Source organism: Ranitomeya variabilis, chromosome 1 (genome assembly GCF_051348905.1).
Source record: "Ranitomeya variabilis isolate aRanVar5 chromosome 1, aRanVar5.hap1, whole genome shotgun sequence".
NCBI classification, from domain to species: Eukaryota; Metazoa; Chordata; class Amphibia; order Anura; family Dendrobatidae; genus Ranitomeya; species Ranitomeya variabilis.
The window spans coordinates 926,374,541-926,393,159 of record NC_135232.1 but is presented as its reverse complement, the minus strand read 5'-3'; the positions used below and the strand labels follow the sequence as shown (position 1 = coordinate 926,393,159).

Sequence of the window (18,619 nt, the reverse complement as noted above, 5' to 3'; positions counted from 1 at the left end):
CATGGCAAACATCAGGACCACACAATCATGATCTGAGGGCAGCAATTGGGATAAAGAGGAAGCCCCCATACTCTGTTAACCATTTATAAGATGTAGTCACTATTGACAGCAGCATCTAAGGCTACGTTCACATTTGCGTTGTTGGGCACAGCGTCGTCGACGCATACCGACGCATTTTTTTGGCGCACCAGACAGGGCGCGGACGACGCTACAGGTTGCAGTTTTGATGCGTCACATTTCCCAAGAAAAATGCATGCAACGCACCTGCGTCGTAAATGCGCCAAAAAAACACATTAGTGTCTATGAAAAACGCATAGGGCGCAGTTGCCTGCGTTGAGACGCGTTTTTTGACGCATGTGCCTTTTGACTAAATGTATTTTTGGGGGGGCGTTTTGGATCTTCAATTGTATAGGACAACGCATGCGTCAAAAAACGCTGCGTTGTGTATGCGTTTGACATGCGTTGTGTTGACGACACTGCGCCCAACAACAGAAATGTGAACGTAGCCTAAGGGGTTAAATAGATTTGGACGGTGCAAACACTGATTGTGGCTGATGCAGCAAGTCGTCAGCTGTAGTGTACGGCTGACAGCTGCTGGATTGTCACCTGAATGGGGAGGCTATTCTCTTATATCTCAGGTCAGTTAAAAAACGTATTGGCGGTCATTAAGGGGTTAAAGCAGACTCTTTTCTGGTAAGTTCACACTAGGCATTTTTCAGCTTTTTTTTTTCCTCTAGCAAAACCTGATCTCTTGGCAAGAAAGAAGCTTCAGAAAAAAAACATGTTTCCCTGTGCTTTTTCTTGTTTGTTTTTTTTGCTGTGGTTTTAGTATGCTAGATATGCATGCTCATAAAGCTTAGTGTTGGAAAAAAAGTCTATTCTATAGAATTAGGTTTTGGCACAAAAAATGCAGCAAAACCTGGTACCCATGTATTCAGTGAATTTTTCACAACCCATTCATTTCAATAGGTGAAAACTTCTGAAAAGTGACATGCTTATGCAAAAAAAAAAAAATGCAAAGCACAAAATCCTGATGACAAAAAAAAAAAAAAAAACAACGTGTGTGCAGGACATTTCTGAAATCTCATAGATTTTGCTGGTCCTGTAATATGCAGCTGAAAATTTGCATAAAAAAAAAAAAACATCAGAAAACTACTGTAGAAACGCCTAGTGTGAACTTTGCCTTATACAATATTACACCTTGATCTTAGCTTAAAGGGATTTTTCAGGTAAACAAAAAAATAACTCAAAATTAAATTCAAGTAGCTGATCAATTTATCTCACAATCAGTATTCCTCATAACAAATAACCTGTACATATAGTAAGAAATAAATCCAATGTCGCACAAAAAGGAAGAAAATAATGCTTAGAGTTCATCATCACACTGCCCCCCCACTTGCCTAGCTAAAGGGCCGAGGCTGCAAAAATGGGGCTTTACCAAGCAGCCGGAAGCAATTATGGCTTATGAATGGTGGGATACGCTCGAAGAACATATGATAGATGTGCAGTTTATGCTATGTACTAACTTTCCTGAATGTTCTCACAGGCCGTGGATACACATGGGACAGATGCAGCCCCTCGGCCACCACATGGCAATTACTTAAGAGGCATTTGGACGGCCGATCCTGGCACATCGCTGTTCGGTGTGTATATAGTTTACACAGGGGGCTGAGCATTGATGGGAACACAATGATTATTAAGAGGATTGTTCTGTCCCCAAACGCAGCACCATGTGATTTACAGGACATCACTTAATGACATGGGGCAACGTGCTGCCAATAATGAGGACTTTTCTGCTGTTACACTGTGTTCCAAATTATTATGCACAAAGAGTTTAGGAGTGATAAGGTTAGAATTTTTTTGTTTGTCATTTAAACTCATTGATGGTGATGTGTGTCAGGGCTCTTTATATCACTGAAAGCAATTGCAGATACCTGTGCAAATTAGTTTGGCAGGTGTGTCCAAATAAAGGCAAGACTACTTAAGAAGGCTGTTCCACATTATTAAGCAGCCTACATTTTTTGCCAAAATGGGAAAGAAAAAGGATGTGTCGGCTGCTACGAAGCGGAGTATTTAGGTCAAGGCATGACTACAATCAACATTGCCAAGACACTTCATCGTGATCATCGCACAATCAAGAAGTATGTAGCTGATTCCCAGCACACACGTGTGCGTGCTGATAAGGAAAAATTGAGGACCCTTTCCAACAGGCAATTGCGTAAGGTTAAAAGAGCAGCTGCAAAAATGCCTTGTCATAGCAGCAGACAAGTTTTTGAAGCTGCTGGTGCCTCCAACGTCCCCAGAACAACAAGATGCAGAGTCCTTCAGAGGTTTGCAGCTGTGCATAAGCCATCCTGTCGACCACCTCTATCCACTGCTCACAAGCAGAAACAGCTCCAGTGGGCCAAACGATACATGAAGACTGACTTCCAAACTGTTTTGTTCACCGATGAGTGCCGAGCAACGCTTGATGGTCCAGATGGATGGAGTGGAGGATGGCTGGTTGATGGACACCCCATGAAAACACGGCTAAGGCGCCAACAAGGAGGAGGTGGAGTAATGTTTTGGGCTGGAATCAAGGGGAGAGAGATTGTCGGCCCCTTTATTATCCCTGAAGGGGTAAAGATGAACTCCATAATCTATGTGGAGTTTCTAAAGCAACACTTCCTGCCATGGTTCAAGAGGAAGAACCGTGATTTCCGCAGCAAGATCATTTTCATGCATGATAATGCACCGTCTCTTGCTGCAAAAAACACATCTGCATCTCTGGCTGCTATGGGCATAAAAGAGGACAAACTTATGGTGTGGCCACCATCTTCCCCTGACCTCAACCCCATTGAGAACCTCTGGAGCATCATCAAAAGGAGTGTCTATGATGGCGGGAGGCAGTTCACATCTAAGCAACAGCTCTGGGAGGGTATTCTGTCCACATGCAAAACAATTGAAGCAGAAACCATCCAAAAACTGACAAATTCAATGGACGAGAGAGTTCAGAAGCTTCTTTCGAACAAGGGGTCCTATGTGCAAATGTAACATCACCTAGAATAAAGTTTTCACTTGAAAACTGTTTGATTTCATTTTGTAATAAGCTGATAATGCTTATAACTTCACAATTTACCATTTTTTTGTTCAAAATAAACAAAAAAGGTTGAAAATTCTGCCGTGCATAATAATTTGGAACATGCATTTTGAGTGTTTATTTTTTTTTTTAAAAGATACTGTTTTCATAGGCAGTTTGTTCCAAAACATTGCAATTATACTAGAATAGTAGATGACTGGAAAATAACAATGACTGCAATTCAGAAAGGTAATTTAGAGAAAATATGAGGAAATATTATTTGCATAATAATTTGGAACACAGTGTATACACAATTCAATCACTGACAAAATGGTGTTTCGCTCGTTCGTCGGGTGATTGCTGACATGCTTACCAAGGCCAATAATCGGGAACGAGCAATGTTACGAATGCTCCCCCCTATTGCTGACCAGTCTAAGTGCACCTTTACCCTTATAGGGTTGTTATCCAGCTTGTCTAGTCACCTATATATTAAATCCACAGTGTATATTCAGTAACAAGAAGCATAGATTTGCTTTATTTTTGGAATAGACTGGGTAGATACGGGCATGGTGTCATATCTGCTTAGTAATGAAGTCATACACCTATGTTCCCATAGCTCTGTATGACTAGCTAGGTTTGCCAATCAGACATTTAGCCTTTTCATTACACTAACAAAATTAAACCTCTAAAAACAAACTTCATTCAACATTAAAAACTTCCCCTAAAATTAAATATCAAAATGGAAAAAGATGCTAAATGCGAAGATGTGCTGCTGATAACATGATAATGTATGTGCACAGAATGATGGCTATTATATGTGTCAGCTTATCTTAACAGGCCAGGAAATGACCGCCGATTGGTTTGAATGCTGCCGATTAGCTAGTTGGAAGGGGCCATTAGACCAGAAACTAATTGTCACCGTCAATATTATACATAAATAAGTGCTGGTCTAAACTGAGATCAGTCGGTACTTAATGGCTTACCTGAATTACCAGCAGTTCCGGTAATCAGCATTCATCATACCTACTAACCTAATCCGTATATAATGTAACAAATGAACGGCGTCTACCTTCAGACAGAGGAGCGGAAGGAAATACCAAGTAATGATATGCAGGTAAACAGCTGCCGTATCTCCGCAGGAGCCCTCTAAACAAATCTGAATGTGAAATAATACACAGGCAAGCACTCGGATTTGCCTTCCCACGCATGCCTGCACACCGCTGTTACAAGTCATCACTTCACAGTTTGCAGCCCCACAAAGTGCATCCAACGCTGAACCTAGACTAGAAATTAGACGGCAATTTCCACCTTTCAGGCACAGCTGGGGACTATCAACTGGGGGCTAATTTCTCCAGGATGACTAGAACCATGTTGGTGGCAAGCTTTATTCAATAAGCCCAACTAAAAATAATGACTTGATGAGCTCACCCAATGATAACTTGCCATGACACACCGCAGTATGTTAGCAGAGAGTCCGGGCATCGGAGGCAGGAATTTATGTCTACTTATTGGGTTTTCTATGCACCTGCCGTAAGCTAATCGTTTCCAGAAAATCTGGATGGCAACCAACACTCCCATTATTCTAGCTTCCAAAGGTGTCCTCCAGATTTCCTGTAAAGACTCATTCATATGTCCATTTTTTTATTTTCTTCTTAACTTTTGAGAAAAACTGACCAAGTGTCATCAGTAATTTTTGGTCAGCGTTACATCCGAATTTGGTCAGTGTGTCAGTTTTACTTGCACGCGGGGAAAAAAAAAAAAAAAAGCCTATTCTTTCTTTCTATATGTTCCAGTCTAAAAATCGGACTGCACTCTGATGCCATCTGAAGTGCTGTCCAATTTTCCTCACGGATCCATAGACTTGCATTGCCAATTCTGACAAGTCTCCATGATTTGGCACAGACCACTCAGTCGGCAGAAAATCACGGGCATATGAATGACCCCTATCATTATTGCAGGTACGAGTATGTTCGCTGAGTCCAAAGCACTGCCTTCTATTGAGCGCAGGGAAATCTGCACCTGTTCCCTGAACTATGCGGATTTACAGCATGCAATACATTTGATTGATGAAACTCCTGCTGCGAAAACCAGCGTTCCGCAAGAGAAATTGACATGCTCCAGTCTTAAAAGATAAGACACGTGTCAGTCTCCGCACATGATCCACAGGCGACTATGGAAATCCCATCCACTATGCTGCCACAGCGGCTTGCTGTGGGTTTGACGCTGAATAAGTACCCAGCGTCACAGCCGCAGCAAATACTGATCGTGGGCACATACCATTAAGTCATATATTCCATAAATCTGGCCTTTATGGAAGAGTGTCAAGAAAGCTATATTTGAAAGCTAGACATAAAAAGTTCCATTTCCAATTTGCAAAAAAGCCATGTAGGAGACAAAGATAGCTTGTGGAAGAAGGTGCTCTGGTCAGAGGAGACCAAAGTAGAACTTTTTTGCCTCAATGCAAAACGTTATATTTGGCGGAAAACAAACACTGCAAATCACCCTGACAACATCCTCTCACCATCAAACATGGTGGTGGCAGCATCATGCTGTAGGGATGTTTTTCTTCAGCAGGGACAGGGAAGCTGGTCAAAGTTCATGGGAAGATTGAGAAAAACCTGTTAGAGGCTGCAAAACATTTGAGACTCGGGTGTAGGTTCACTTTCCAAGACAATGACCCTAAACATGCTGTCCGGGCATACAATGGAATGGTTTAGATCAATGCATATTCGTGTGATTCATGTGTGTGAATGGTCCCACTCACTGTCCAGACCTAAATCACATTGAGAATCTGTGGAAAGAATTGAAATTTGCTGTTCACAGAAGGCTCCATCCAATCTCACCAAGCTGGAGCTGGTTTGCAATGAAGGATGGGCAAAAAATCCTGCCTCTAGATGTGCAAAGTGGGTAGAGAAATACCCCAAAGACATGCAACAGGAACTGCAGTGAAAGGTGGTCCTCGAAAGTATTTACTCAGGAGGCTGAATACAAATGCACGTTACAATGTTCAGATTTACCGTATATACTCGAGTATAAGCAGAGATTTTCAGCCCACTTGTTTGGGCTGAAAGTGACCCTCTCGGCTTATACTCGAGTCTGTGTTGGTGTGGGGTCGGCGGGTGAGGGGGAGCGGCGGCTGTCACATACTCACCTGCTCCTGGCGCGGTCCCTGCATGTCCGATGGTCTCCGAGCAGCTCTTCCTGTGTTCAGCGGTCACGTGGTACCGCTCATTAAAGTAATGAATATGCACGCATATTCATTACTGTAATGAGCGGTACGTGACCGCTGAACATAGGAAGATGCCACCGGCTCCCGGAGACCATCTGACAGTGAGACGCTGCCAGGGACCGCGCCGGGAGCAGGTGAATATATCGGGGGAGGTGAGCATTGCACGATAGTCACCTTCCTCGTTCCACCGCTGCGCGCTGCTCTGTCTTCCGTCCTCTGGCTGTGACTGTTCAGGTCAGAGGGCGCGATGACGCGATTAGTGTGCGCACCGCCCTCTGCCTGAACAGTCAGTGCAGAGGATGGAAGACAGAGCAGCACGCAGCGATGGAACGTGGAAGGTGATTATCGCAAGTGCCGGGGGCCTGAGCGAAGAGAGGTGAGTATGTGATTTTTTTTTTTATTTTAATCACAGCAACAGCAAATGGGGGCAAATGTATGGAGCATCTTATGGGGCCACAATATATGGAGCATCTTATGGGGCATAATGTGTGGAGCATGTTATGGAACCATAATGTATGGAGCATGTTATGGGGCCATAATGTGTGGAGCATCTTATGGGGCCATAATGTATGGAGCATCTTATTGGGCCATAATGTGTGGAGCATCTCATGGGGCCATAGTGTTTGGAGCATCTTATGGGGCCATCAACCTTTATGCAGCATTGTATGGGGCAAATGTTTCTGTGGAGCATCTTATGGGGCCATTATTAACCTTTGTGCAGCATTATATGGGGCATATTTTAATATGGAGCATTATATGGGGCTTATTTTGTATGCAGCATCTTATGGGGCCCATCATGAACTGTATGGAGCATTATATGGGGCTCCTGATTCAATATGGATATTCAAAAACACTTAAACTACTGATGTCTCAATTAATTTTACTTTTATTGGTATCTATTTTTATTTTTGAAATTTACCAGTAGCTGCTGCATTTTCCACCCTAGGCTTATACTCGAGTCAATAAGTTTTCCCAGTTTTTTGTGGCAAAATTAGGGCGGTCGGCTTATACTCGGGTCGGCTTATACTCGAGTATATACGGTATATTTTTAAATATTTACAGAACCACGTATATTTCCTTTACACTTCATAAATACTTTCTACTGTGTGTTGGTAACTTACATAAAACCCAAATAAAACCCATTTGAGTTTGTGGGTGCAATGTGAAAAAATGTGGAAAAGTTTATTGGGTATGAAAACTTTTTCAAGGCGCTGTATATCAATCTACCATATATACACGGGAATAAGCCAACCCGAGACCCCTAATTTTGCCACAAAAAATAGGGAAAACTTAATGACTTGAGTATAAGCCTAGGGTGGAAAATGCAGCAGCTACTGGTAAATTTCAAAAATAAAAATAGATCCCAATAAAAGTAAAATTAATTGAGACATCAATAGGTTAAATGTTTTTGAATATCCATATTGAACCAGGAGCCCCATATAATGCTCCATAAAGTTCATGATGGCCCCATAAGATGCTCCATATTAAAATATGCCCCATATAATGCTGCATAAAAGGTTAAGGCCCCATAAGATGCTCCATAGAATAATATGCCCCATATGCTGCTCCTGCGATTAATAAAAAAAAAAAAAATGACATACTCTCCTCTCGTCACTATGGGTGTCAGGTGCCGGAGTCACCGCTGGCTCAGGCCCCCGGCACTTGCAATATTCACCTGACCCCGTTCCACCACCGCGCTGCTGTGTCTTCTGGGTCTCTGCAGTGACTGTTCAGGCAGAGGGCGCGCACTAACCCAGTCATCGCGCACTCTGACCTGAACGTCACAGCGCAGCGGTGGAACGGGGACAGGTGAATATCGTATGGCTCACCCTTCCCGTCATACTCACCCTCCTGACACGGGCCCTACTTAGCCGATGGTCTCCGCCGCACGCAGGCAGCTTGTTCCTGTGTTCACATGTCACTGTTACCGCTCGTTAAAGTATTGACTATGCGCTCCACGCCTATGGGAGTGGAGTCGCGTTCATATTCATTACTTAAATGAGCGGTACCACGTGACAGCTGAACACAGGAAGAGCTGCAGGCGCCGGAGACCATCTGAGAAGCAGAGACCGCGCCAGGAGGGGGCGAGTATGATGTGACAGCCGCCACTCCCTCTCCGATCCCCTGGGACAATGACTCGAGTATAAGCCGAGAGGGGCACTTTCAGCCTAAAAAAATGGGCTGAAAATGTCAGCTTATACTCGAGTATATACGGTACTCTGCTCCCTCTGCTACATAAATGTGACCTGCAGATTGAACTCTGTTTTCATGGTGACTTTTTCTCTTTAAAGATTTGAAAAATAGATACTAATCCACAGGATGCTGCAATGACAGCCGTAAACTCGGCTATATGGCTTTTCCAGAAAAAGATATGGTAAAAACTGGCATTCTCCTGCCAGATGTCCCAACAATAGTGATTATCAAAGAAACATCAGCTTGTGATCTCGTCCCAGGGAGCGCACATCCTGCCCTTACAGAAAAATGGAGGCTTTACATTAGAGATTTATAGCGAGGTTTCTAGGGGGAAACCGCCTACATAATGAACACGAAACCCAATAATCAGATGAGAATTTTTGGCCCCTCTGTGATCCAAACATTTATGTAGTAATGTGTGCACTTCTTCTACTTGCAGGTGATATTAAGTCACTACAAGTACGTGGCATACAGTGGCTGGGAACAAGCTCCGTTCATGGGGTAGTACAATTACTACAAGTTAGTACCAATCCAACACGGAGACCCCCTACTAGTTTACAAGATTTCCCTCAATTTTGCAGCATTTCAGCAACAAAACTGCATGCACTAACTGAGCCTATAGGCAGAAGTTTTCTGTTTTTAAAGGGGACAACCTGATTGCAGTTATGCAGTAGTGATAAAGCTGCCCCAGTGTTGCACCTCATTTATTAAGTAGTTTTGAAACTTTTTGCCCCTTGCTCGACAACGACATAGCTTAACAAGAAAAGGCTGTGGCTTTGTTCAAAAAACGGAGGGAAGCTTAAAGATGTTACACACGCACAAATTTCTACTACAACAATCAACTAGTAGGTGATGTGAGGTTAGAAAATGGTATAAATATACAAATGAAGAGGATTATTTCTAGGTTTATCTCAGGCTGTATTATATAGGGCCCAAACGTTACAGCATACAATAAAGCAGCCATTTCTAGTAAGCCTTTCTCCTGGACTCCCCTCCCAGCCAAGTACGAACACACTTCTAATAAAGTATTTAACTAGTCACTTCCCCTTATCTGTACATTAATCTTATCATTCTAGACCTGCTGCATCAAAACCGACCACATAGCCAACAGTGACATTACAGTGGTGCGATCACACGGCCGGAGAATCCAGGCCTGGCAATTACAGCATGCTACAACCAGCATTTATGGAGGATCAGCGAGCAGCGGGATGTGGGTTTCTGCTTCATCGTGCAAAATAAACGTCTGCAGCATATGGAGATTTCCTGGGTGTATAATCTGTGCTGTGCCGCGTGTTACAAAACAAGATGCAATTTCTCACCTGGCGACGGGCTCCAGGATGAACTCCGAGTTCACAGGCACTTGCACCCCCTTTTCCCAATCCTGCCGCCATGGATCAGCCAGCACATAGTAGTCCTCTGGGTTCAGCTGGTGGGAGTCGTGCAGCTTCATGGCCGTGATCAGGTCTGTTCGGAACACCTGCATGACAGCATGGAGCGATTTACATTTTAATGCATTCCATTACTATGCTGGCAGGACCGTATGATCACCAGGGTGGACATTAACTGGAGAAGGCCTATCCCGCTGGGCCAAATAATAGCTGCATGGGATTATATATGACTCATGCCGTCAGCCGTATTGCCAGACAATGGAGAAAATGTTGTGAAAGCTAATGAAATGCCCAGAATAATACAATTAATCACATCCTCAATGTTAAACACAAAAATAATAAACGTCAGAAAAGCCCAAAACTGTTTGTATGAACAGATATCTCACTATGGGATAGTCGTACTTAGAATGGTCCTAGAAGGAGAGATCCCTCAGAAAACCCAAAATATAGAAAATGACTAAACGTCCTGGATTTTCTCGTACTAGCCATATTAATGGTTATTGTGGGATTATAGCACGAAGCAGAGTAGGATTTAGTGATTGCCATTTATTACACAATATCAGAATTGTTCAGGGATTTTTGGTTTTATATTTTAAAATAAATGTAAAAATAAAGGGATACAAGTAGTCTGATATTATAGGATAGTATCAGGGTCATACGGTGCAAGAACTAAACAGACCAGCCATGTAGAGCTCAACATCACGTCACCTCAGACTGATGACAATTACCATTAACTATTACATGTACAGTAATCTTTACTTGGGCACTCTGCATCATGATAGCGCATTTGATTATGGCTTAGACAGGTAAGCACCTTTGCCTGTTTTTCTGTGGTGTTTTTTCCAGAATAATGGAGGTTTTTTCCTCCTGTTGTGGTTTTTGCTGTTAGAGTAGGACTGGCAAGCGTGAGGACCCATGACGTGGGTTGCAAGCTTACGTATTGTGGCCATAATATTAACTAATACCTTACATATTTTGATGTGTTCTTTTTTACTTTTACTTTTTGGAGGTGCAGTTGGGCCCTGATGGCTTTGTAAGTTGTGGCCTCTGTTCACGCATTAGGGTAAGATCACACAGGGCGTTTTTGCAGCTTTTTTTCTGCAGCAAAACCTGATCATCTTGGCAGGAAAGAAGCTGCGTAAAAAACGCAGGTTTAGGTGCGTTTTTGGTGCGTTTTTTTTTCTCTTTGTCCAGGCTAATGTCCTTGGATTTTCAGCAGCAAAAACGCAGCAAATAATGATACCTGCGTTTTTTTCAACACCCATTCAAGTCAATGGGTGAAAACACGCAGCAAAAACGCTGAAAGAAGTGACATGCTCTATGTCAAAAAAAGCAGCAAAGCACAAAATACTGATCACACAAAAAACCAATGTGTATGCATGAGATTTCTGAAATCTCATAGACTTTGCTGGTACTGTAAAAAGCAGCTGAAAATTAGCATTAAAAAACGCAGCAAAAAAGTCCTGTGTGAACTTACCCCTACAGTTAGCACTGGGCAGCCCGCCACAGGGCGTTACCAATAGGCTATGATCTAGATGCTGTGCATACTCTGTGTGAACACTGCTGCAGATTATTTGCACTGTCTCATTTGGTATCACCACACCTGTGCAGTCGCCATCTTTACTTGGCCCAATGCACCATGATAGTGCATTTGATTTGAGGCCTAGACAGGTAAGCACCTTTGCCTGTTTTTCCTGTGTTTTTTCCAGAATAGTGGAGGTTTTTTTCCTCCTGTTGTCGTTATACATGTACAGTGTAGAAGAAATCTACTCCAACCCTCCCGCACAATACCTCAGAGGGCTTCCGATCTTCATGTCTGGAGATTCTGCCATGTCGAGACCTTGTCTGAGACCAAGATGTGGACAGGCCTGTAAAACAAGCAGCAAATGCGAATTAAGAAAAATCAATACAAGTATATTGTGCGAGGCCAGAAACAGTCGGGTTCTGGCTGGGAATATGCATATCACATATGTGCGATCTTGTGACTGCTGTCTCTGGTGCTGACACCAGCAAATTCTCAAAGTGTGCACTGGGAGGATCAACAAGTCTGCAGTCATATAGAGAGACTGCAGACTTGTCATTTTAGACAGGACAACCCCTTTAAAGCACCACTCCAGCCTTTATTTTATTATTTCAGAGCTGGTGTGGTGTCACTACACTGAGCCTAGTCTTATACTTACCAGCTGCAGTCTTCAGCTCTTCCCACTGCAACTTCTAACTGACTGGAAGTCAGAGGTAACAGTCGTAAGCTCTAAATCTAAGTCTAAGAGATCCTCGTTCTGTCTCTCATAGACTTGCATTGAGTTGTGACATCCGAATCGCTCGAGTGAACACTGGAGCAATCTGCAGGTCACAAATTGCTGGAGACCGACAGGCGTGGGGCTGATAACAGAAGATGGTAAGTATACGACTGAGGGTGGGGAACTTCGATTAGTAGCACCAGTCTAGCATTAAAAGAAAAAAAAAAAAAAAAGCTGAAGTGGTGCTTGAGGGTACATTTCCACTGCCGAGAGACAAATCGGTCCGTAATCTGGACCGAAATAACGGATGTAACGTATGCGATTGTCATGCGAGTGCAATGCGATTTTTAATCGCATCATCCGTATGACATCAGTATGACATCCGTATTGCTGTCCGATTTTTACGCACCGGTGTCGTTTGAAAAGCCGGCAAATCAGCGCCGTGTACAGTAAAATCACACTGACAGGTTAGAATAGAGTAGATATATGCACATAGAATGTGTGTATATACATATATACACTCACTGGCCACTTTATTAGGTACACCTGTCCAACTTCTTGTTAACACTTAATTTCTAATCAGCCAATCACATGGCGGCAACTCAGTGCATTTAGGCATGTAGACATGGTCAAGACAATCTCCTGCAGTTCAAACCGAGCATCAGTATGGGGAAGAAAGGTGATTTGAGTGCCTTTGAACGTGGCATGGTTGTTGGTGCCAGAAGGGCTGGTCTGAGTATTTCAGAAACTGCTGATCTACTGGGATTTTCACGCACAACCATCTCTAGGGTTTACAGAGAATGGTCCGAAAAAGAAAAAAAATCCAGTGAGCGGCAGTTCTGTGGGCGGAAATGCCTTGTTGATGCCAGAGGTCAGAGGAGAATGGGCAGACTGGTTCGAGCTGATAGAAAGGCAACAGTGACTCAAATCGCCACCCGTTACAACCAAGGTAGGCCTAAGAGCATCTCTGAATGCACAGTGCGTCGAACTTTGAGGCAGATGGGCTACAGCAGCAGAAGACCACACCGGGTACCACTCCTTTCAGCTAAGAACAGGAAACTGAGGCTACAATTTGTACAAGCTCATCGAAATTGGACAGTAGAAGATTGGAAAAACGTTGCTTGGTCTGAGGAGTCTCGATTTCTGCTGCGACATTCGGATGGTAGGGTCAGAATTTGGCTTAAACAACATGAAAGCATGGATTCATCCTGCCTTGTATGGAGCATCTTTGGGATGTGCAGCCGACAAATCTGCGGCAACTGTGTGATGCCATCATGTCAATATGGACCAAAATCTCTGAGGAATGCTTCCAGCACCTTGTTGAATCTATGCCACGAAGAATTGAGGCAGTTCTGAAGGCAAAAGGGGGTCCAACCCGTTACTAGCATGGTGTACCTAATAAAGTGGCCGGTGAGTGTATATGTCAGTGAGACACCTATATATGTATATTTATATTTAATGCAGCGCTAGATAGCCAAAAAGCTGCTAATTCAATTGCCGGCTTCTCATTTCTCCTTCACAAACCCGACATGATATGAGACATGGTTTACATACAGTAAACCATCTCATATCCCCTTTTTTTTGCATATTCCACACTACTAATGTTAGTAGTGTGTATGTGCAAAATTTGGCCGCTGTAGCTGCTCAAATAAAAGGTTAAATGGCGGAAAAAATTGGCGTGGGCTCCCGCGCAATTTTCTCCGCCAGAGTGGTAAAGCCAGTGACTGAGGGCAGATATTAATAGCCAGGAGAGGGTCCATGGTTATTGCCCCCCCCCCACGTGGCTAAAAACATCTGCTCCCAGCTACCCCAGAAAAGGCACATCTGGAAGATGCGCCTATTCTGGCACTTGGCCACTCTCTTCCCACTCCCGTGTAGCGGTGGGATATGGGGTAATGAAGGGTTAATGCCACCTTGCTATTGTAAGGTGACATTAAGCCAGATTAATAATGGAGAGGCGTCAATTATGACACCTATCCATTATTAATCCAATTGTCTGAAAGGGTTAAAAAAACACACACACATGATTTAAAGGGAACCTGTCACCACGTTTTTGGAAGATGGGATAAAAATGGCGTTAAATAGGGGCAGAGGTGGGCATTACATTAGTGTGTTTGTTATGCGTTTATTACCCACCTAAGTTGCCGAAATACCTTTGCAAAGTCTCCGTTTTCGCCTGTCAATCAGGCTGGTCTGGTCAAAAGGGCGTCTTGTCTTCCCCCAGATTTTGCGTAGTTTTCCGTTGGTGGCGTAGTGGTGTGCGCATGCCCAAAGTCCTGAATCCTCTGCCAGGGGATTTAAAAGAGCGCGCTGTTCGTTTTCATTGGTGATCGGTGGGCGCGGCCATCTTCCTTTGGCCGCGCGTGCGCAGAAGCGGCGCTCTGCTGGCCGCGGCTTCAGGAAAATGGCCGCGGGATGCCGCGCGTGCGCAGATGGTTTACGCGGCGGCCATTTTCCTGAAGCCGCGGCCAGCAGAGCGCCGCTTCTGCGCACGCGCGGCCAAAGGAAGATGGCCGCGCCCACCGATCACCAATGAAAACGAACAGCGCGCTCTTTTAAATCCCCTGGCAGAGGATTCGGGACCTTGGGCATGCGCACACCACTACGCCACCAACGGAAAACTACGCAAAATCTGGGGGAAGACAACGCCCTTTTGACCAGACCAGCCTGATTGACAGGCGAAAACGGAGACTTTGCAAAGGTATTTCGGCAACTTAGGTGGGTAATAAACGCATAACAAACACACTAATGTAATGCCCACCTCTGCCCCTATTTAACGCTATTTTTATCCCATCTTCCAAAAACGTGGTGACAGGTTCCCTTTAAAAGTATTTTAATGAAAGAAACAAACAGGTTGTTTTAGTATTTTATTGCGCTCTCAATCCATCAGCAACACCCTCGCTTGGCAAAACAATAAACACACAATATACATACCCTCTCTGATGAACTGTCAGGTCCCACGAGGTAATCCATCTGAAGGGGTTAACTAATATTACAGGCAGGAGCTGCGATAAACCACTCGCTCGTGTCTGTAATCCCCGGGTGCTGAAAGGAAAGCTGGATCTGTACTTACATTGAGTCGCGGTGATGCGCCCCTGCTGGATGTTCTCATGAACTTGCAGCCTGGGAACTTGTTCCCACGCTCCAGGTCATATGAGGACATCCACCAGGGGGCGCATCACCGCGACTGAAGGAAATGTAGGTCAATGACCTACATTTCCTTCATTCGCCGGGGAATTACAGGCACGGAGCACAGCTGCATTTGCAGGGCTCCTGCTTGTAAATTATTTTAACCCCTTCAGATGGATTACTTCGTGGGACGTGACGGGTCAGCAGAAGGTATGTATATTGTGCGTTTATTATTTTGCCAAGCGAGGGCCTGGAAATGGATTGAGAGAGCAATAAAATATTAAAACAACCACTGTGTTTATTTCATTAAAATACTTTTAAATCATGTGTGTGTGTGTGTGTTTTTTAACCCTTTCAAACAATTGGATTAATAATGGATAGGTGTCATAATTGACGCCTCTCCATTATTAATCTGGCTTAATGTCACCTTACAATAGCAAGGTGGCATTAACCCTTCATTACCCCATATCCCACCACTACACGGGAGTGGGAAGAGAGTGGCCAAGTGCCAGAATAGGCGCATCTTCCAGATGTGCCTTTTCTGGGGTGGCTGGGGGCAGATGTTTGTAGCCACGGGGGGGCCAATAACCATGGACCCTCTCTAGGCTATTAATATCTGCCCTCAGTCACTGGCTTTACCACTCTGGCGGAGAAAATTGCGCGGGAGCCCACGCCAATGTTTTCCGCCATTTAACCCTTTATTTGAGCAGCTACAGCGGCCAAATTTTGCACATACACACTACTAACATTAGTAGTGTGGAATATGCAAAAAAAAGGGGGATATGAGATGGTTTACTGTATGTAAACCATGTCTCATATCCTGTCGGGTATGGGAAGGAGAAAGAAAAAGCCGGTAATTGAATTAGCGGCTTTAATGCTATCTTGCGCTGCATTAAATATAAATATACATATATAGGTGTCTCACTGACATATATATATGTATATATACCTATTCTATGTGTATATATCTACTCTATTCTAACCTGTCAGTGTGATTTTACTGTACACCGCGCTGAATTGCCAGCTTTTCAAAGGACACCGGTGCGTAAAAATTGGACAGAACTCGCATGGTGCGAGTGCTGTGCGATTTTTTTCTCGCACCCATTGACTTGCATTGGCGAGTCTCGTCCGAGACTCGCAGCAAATTGCAGCAAGCTGCGATTTTTTTCTCAGTCCGATTTCGGCCGAGAAAAAAAATCGCAAATGAAAAGACACCTATTGAATAACATTGGTCCGAGTGCAATCCGATTTTTTATCGGATTGCACTCGTCCGTTTTCCTCGCCAGTGGAAATGTACCCTTAGAGGGGTATCTGCCTCAAGACAGTTGTCCTGGCCAATTTTGTCCAACAATGGTTTTGATAGATGTGGTATAGATGTTGTCCCACCTCTGGGACCGGCACCTATACTGGGAGCGAGCCCACCCATCTCTGGCTACGGTCAGTGGAGAAGTGTTTGTGAATGTGTGACTGAATATATTAAGAGGTATGGGCCTCATACTCCAGCAGGCGTCATATCAAGACCAGTGTATAGAATGTCTTTAATTTTCACATAAAATTTGTCACACAAATTTATTTATTTTTTTTTGTATGATGGCTTGAATGTATTTTGATTTAACAAAAAAGCAAACAAAAAACAGTGAGTTGGCATTGTACCCAGTCAGTTATTGGGTAGGTGGATAATACATCTGATGTAACACAGGAAGGCTGGGAAATTTTCGAGAGGAAAAAAAAAAAAAAAAGTTCAGGTACAACGAATCACTTTGGTCCACTGGTGCTCGGCTGCTCCATACACGGTCTATGGGAGAGACTGTATAATTGTACGTACTGATAGGTAATAGGCAGCACGGTGGCCAGTGGTAACACTGGAGCTTTGCAGAGATGAGGCCCACCAAGGAAATTATCCCTTTTCCCACGGGTTTTTCCAGTTTCCTCCCACACGACAAAGACCTACTGATGGGGAATTTACATTGTGAGCCCTTATGGGGGAAGGCGCAGTGATGATGTCTGTGGAATAGGATGGCGCTATACAAGAGAGTAAAATCAAAATAAATATGGTGTACCAGAAATAGCCTAGTCATCAACTTCCCCACAACCGGCCAGCCATCCTTTCTAAACCCGTCTCCCCACAGACAGGAGAGGGTAAAGAACTCAACTTCACATCTAAATTACAGAGTACAGCTTCAAAGATATGCAAGTTGCCAGGTATATTACATTCAGAATAAAAGGGGAAGGAAGAGCAGTATTAATACCAACCCAAATATAACAGCTTTAACTTTTGCTCCCCATCCATCCCACAAGAGGTGCGGAGTACTTCGTTATTGTGGTCTCTCGTGGCTGACAATATTAAGCAACAAAATCAAAATATGTGCTAGGTCAAAGTTAAAGGAGTATTCCTAGAACTGAAAGGTAGTCCTTATCCACAGGACAGGAGATAAATCCCTGATCTCTGGGGGAACCTCAGTGATGGAGGACCATGGATGGAGTGCATGCTCATAACATGGTCTCTGGGAGCATTCCGAGCCCTGTTCTCACAATCCTAGGGGTCGCAGCAGTCAGACCCCTGACTGCCAGTAAGTAAGCCCCTAACTTATGGATAGGGAATAACGCTCAATTCTGGGATCACCTATTTAAAGATAATATATTGCAGATAACTACACATTTTAAAATGGTTGCTAAGTTTAGAAAACCTATTTAGGGATCCCCCTATCTCAGCCTGGAGGCTCTGTCCTGTGCTATAACATATTACACAGACATCACAATGAGGATTCAGAACAGTGTAATCCTTCATTTCTACTGTGGTGGTGCTGCAGGGAAATTGAACAGATATGGACAGGTTTCTCATAGATTACACTTCATCGCAGGCGGGCACTTTGTCTTCTGTTCATGGTTAAAAGACTCCCCCAAGTAGTAACAGTCCATGGACCCCTATCTAAGTAAGAGCCAGTAGTAGAAAGAACGAAAAGCTAGCACTCGACTATTTGTAGAGTTTGATGGTGCGAGTGAACGGAGCCAATGGTCCCATAAATAGTTGAAGTGAAAAATCACTGCACTCATCCAGTTAAAAAAAAAAAAAAGTTGCTTAGGTGAACACTTTATTGAGATACGGTGACGAAGACGAAACGACAGGTAATAAGGCAATTAAAGTTTTGGCCACCCAGTGGCCTTGATCACAACAATGCTATAACAAACAGAAAAAATACAATGTATCAACACATGGTTATATACAGTGCTACAATAATATATACAAAATATACAATTAACCCCTTCATGACCCAGCCTATTTTGGCCTTAATGACCTTGCCGTTTTTTGCAATTCAGACCAGTGTCCCTTTATGAGGTAATAACTCAGGAACGCTTCAACGGATCCTAGCGATTCGGAGAT

The 18,619-nt window shown here is 43.7% G+C and overlaps 1 protein-coding gene across 4 annotated transcripts in view; it reads right to left on the bottom strand.

The window, feature by feature from the left end:
* The window catches only part of JADE1 (jade family PHD finger 1), a 145,022-nt gene that overhangs the window by 51,743 nt on the left and 74,660 nt on the right, over positions 1 to 18,619 (bottom strand). For all 4 annotated transcript variants that reach the window (XM_077279133.1, XM_077279135.1, XM_077279134.1 and 1 more), the window contains exons 3-4: positions 11,660 to 11,736; positions 9,800 to 9,957 (exon numbers count right to left, since the gene is read on the bottom strand). In XM_077279133.1, the coding sequence (XP_077135248.1) occupies positions 9,800 to 9,957; positions 11,660 to 11,736 (235 nt within the window). The remainder of the gene's footprint in view (positions 1 to 9,799; positions 9,958 to 11,659; positions 11,737 to 18,619) is intronic.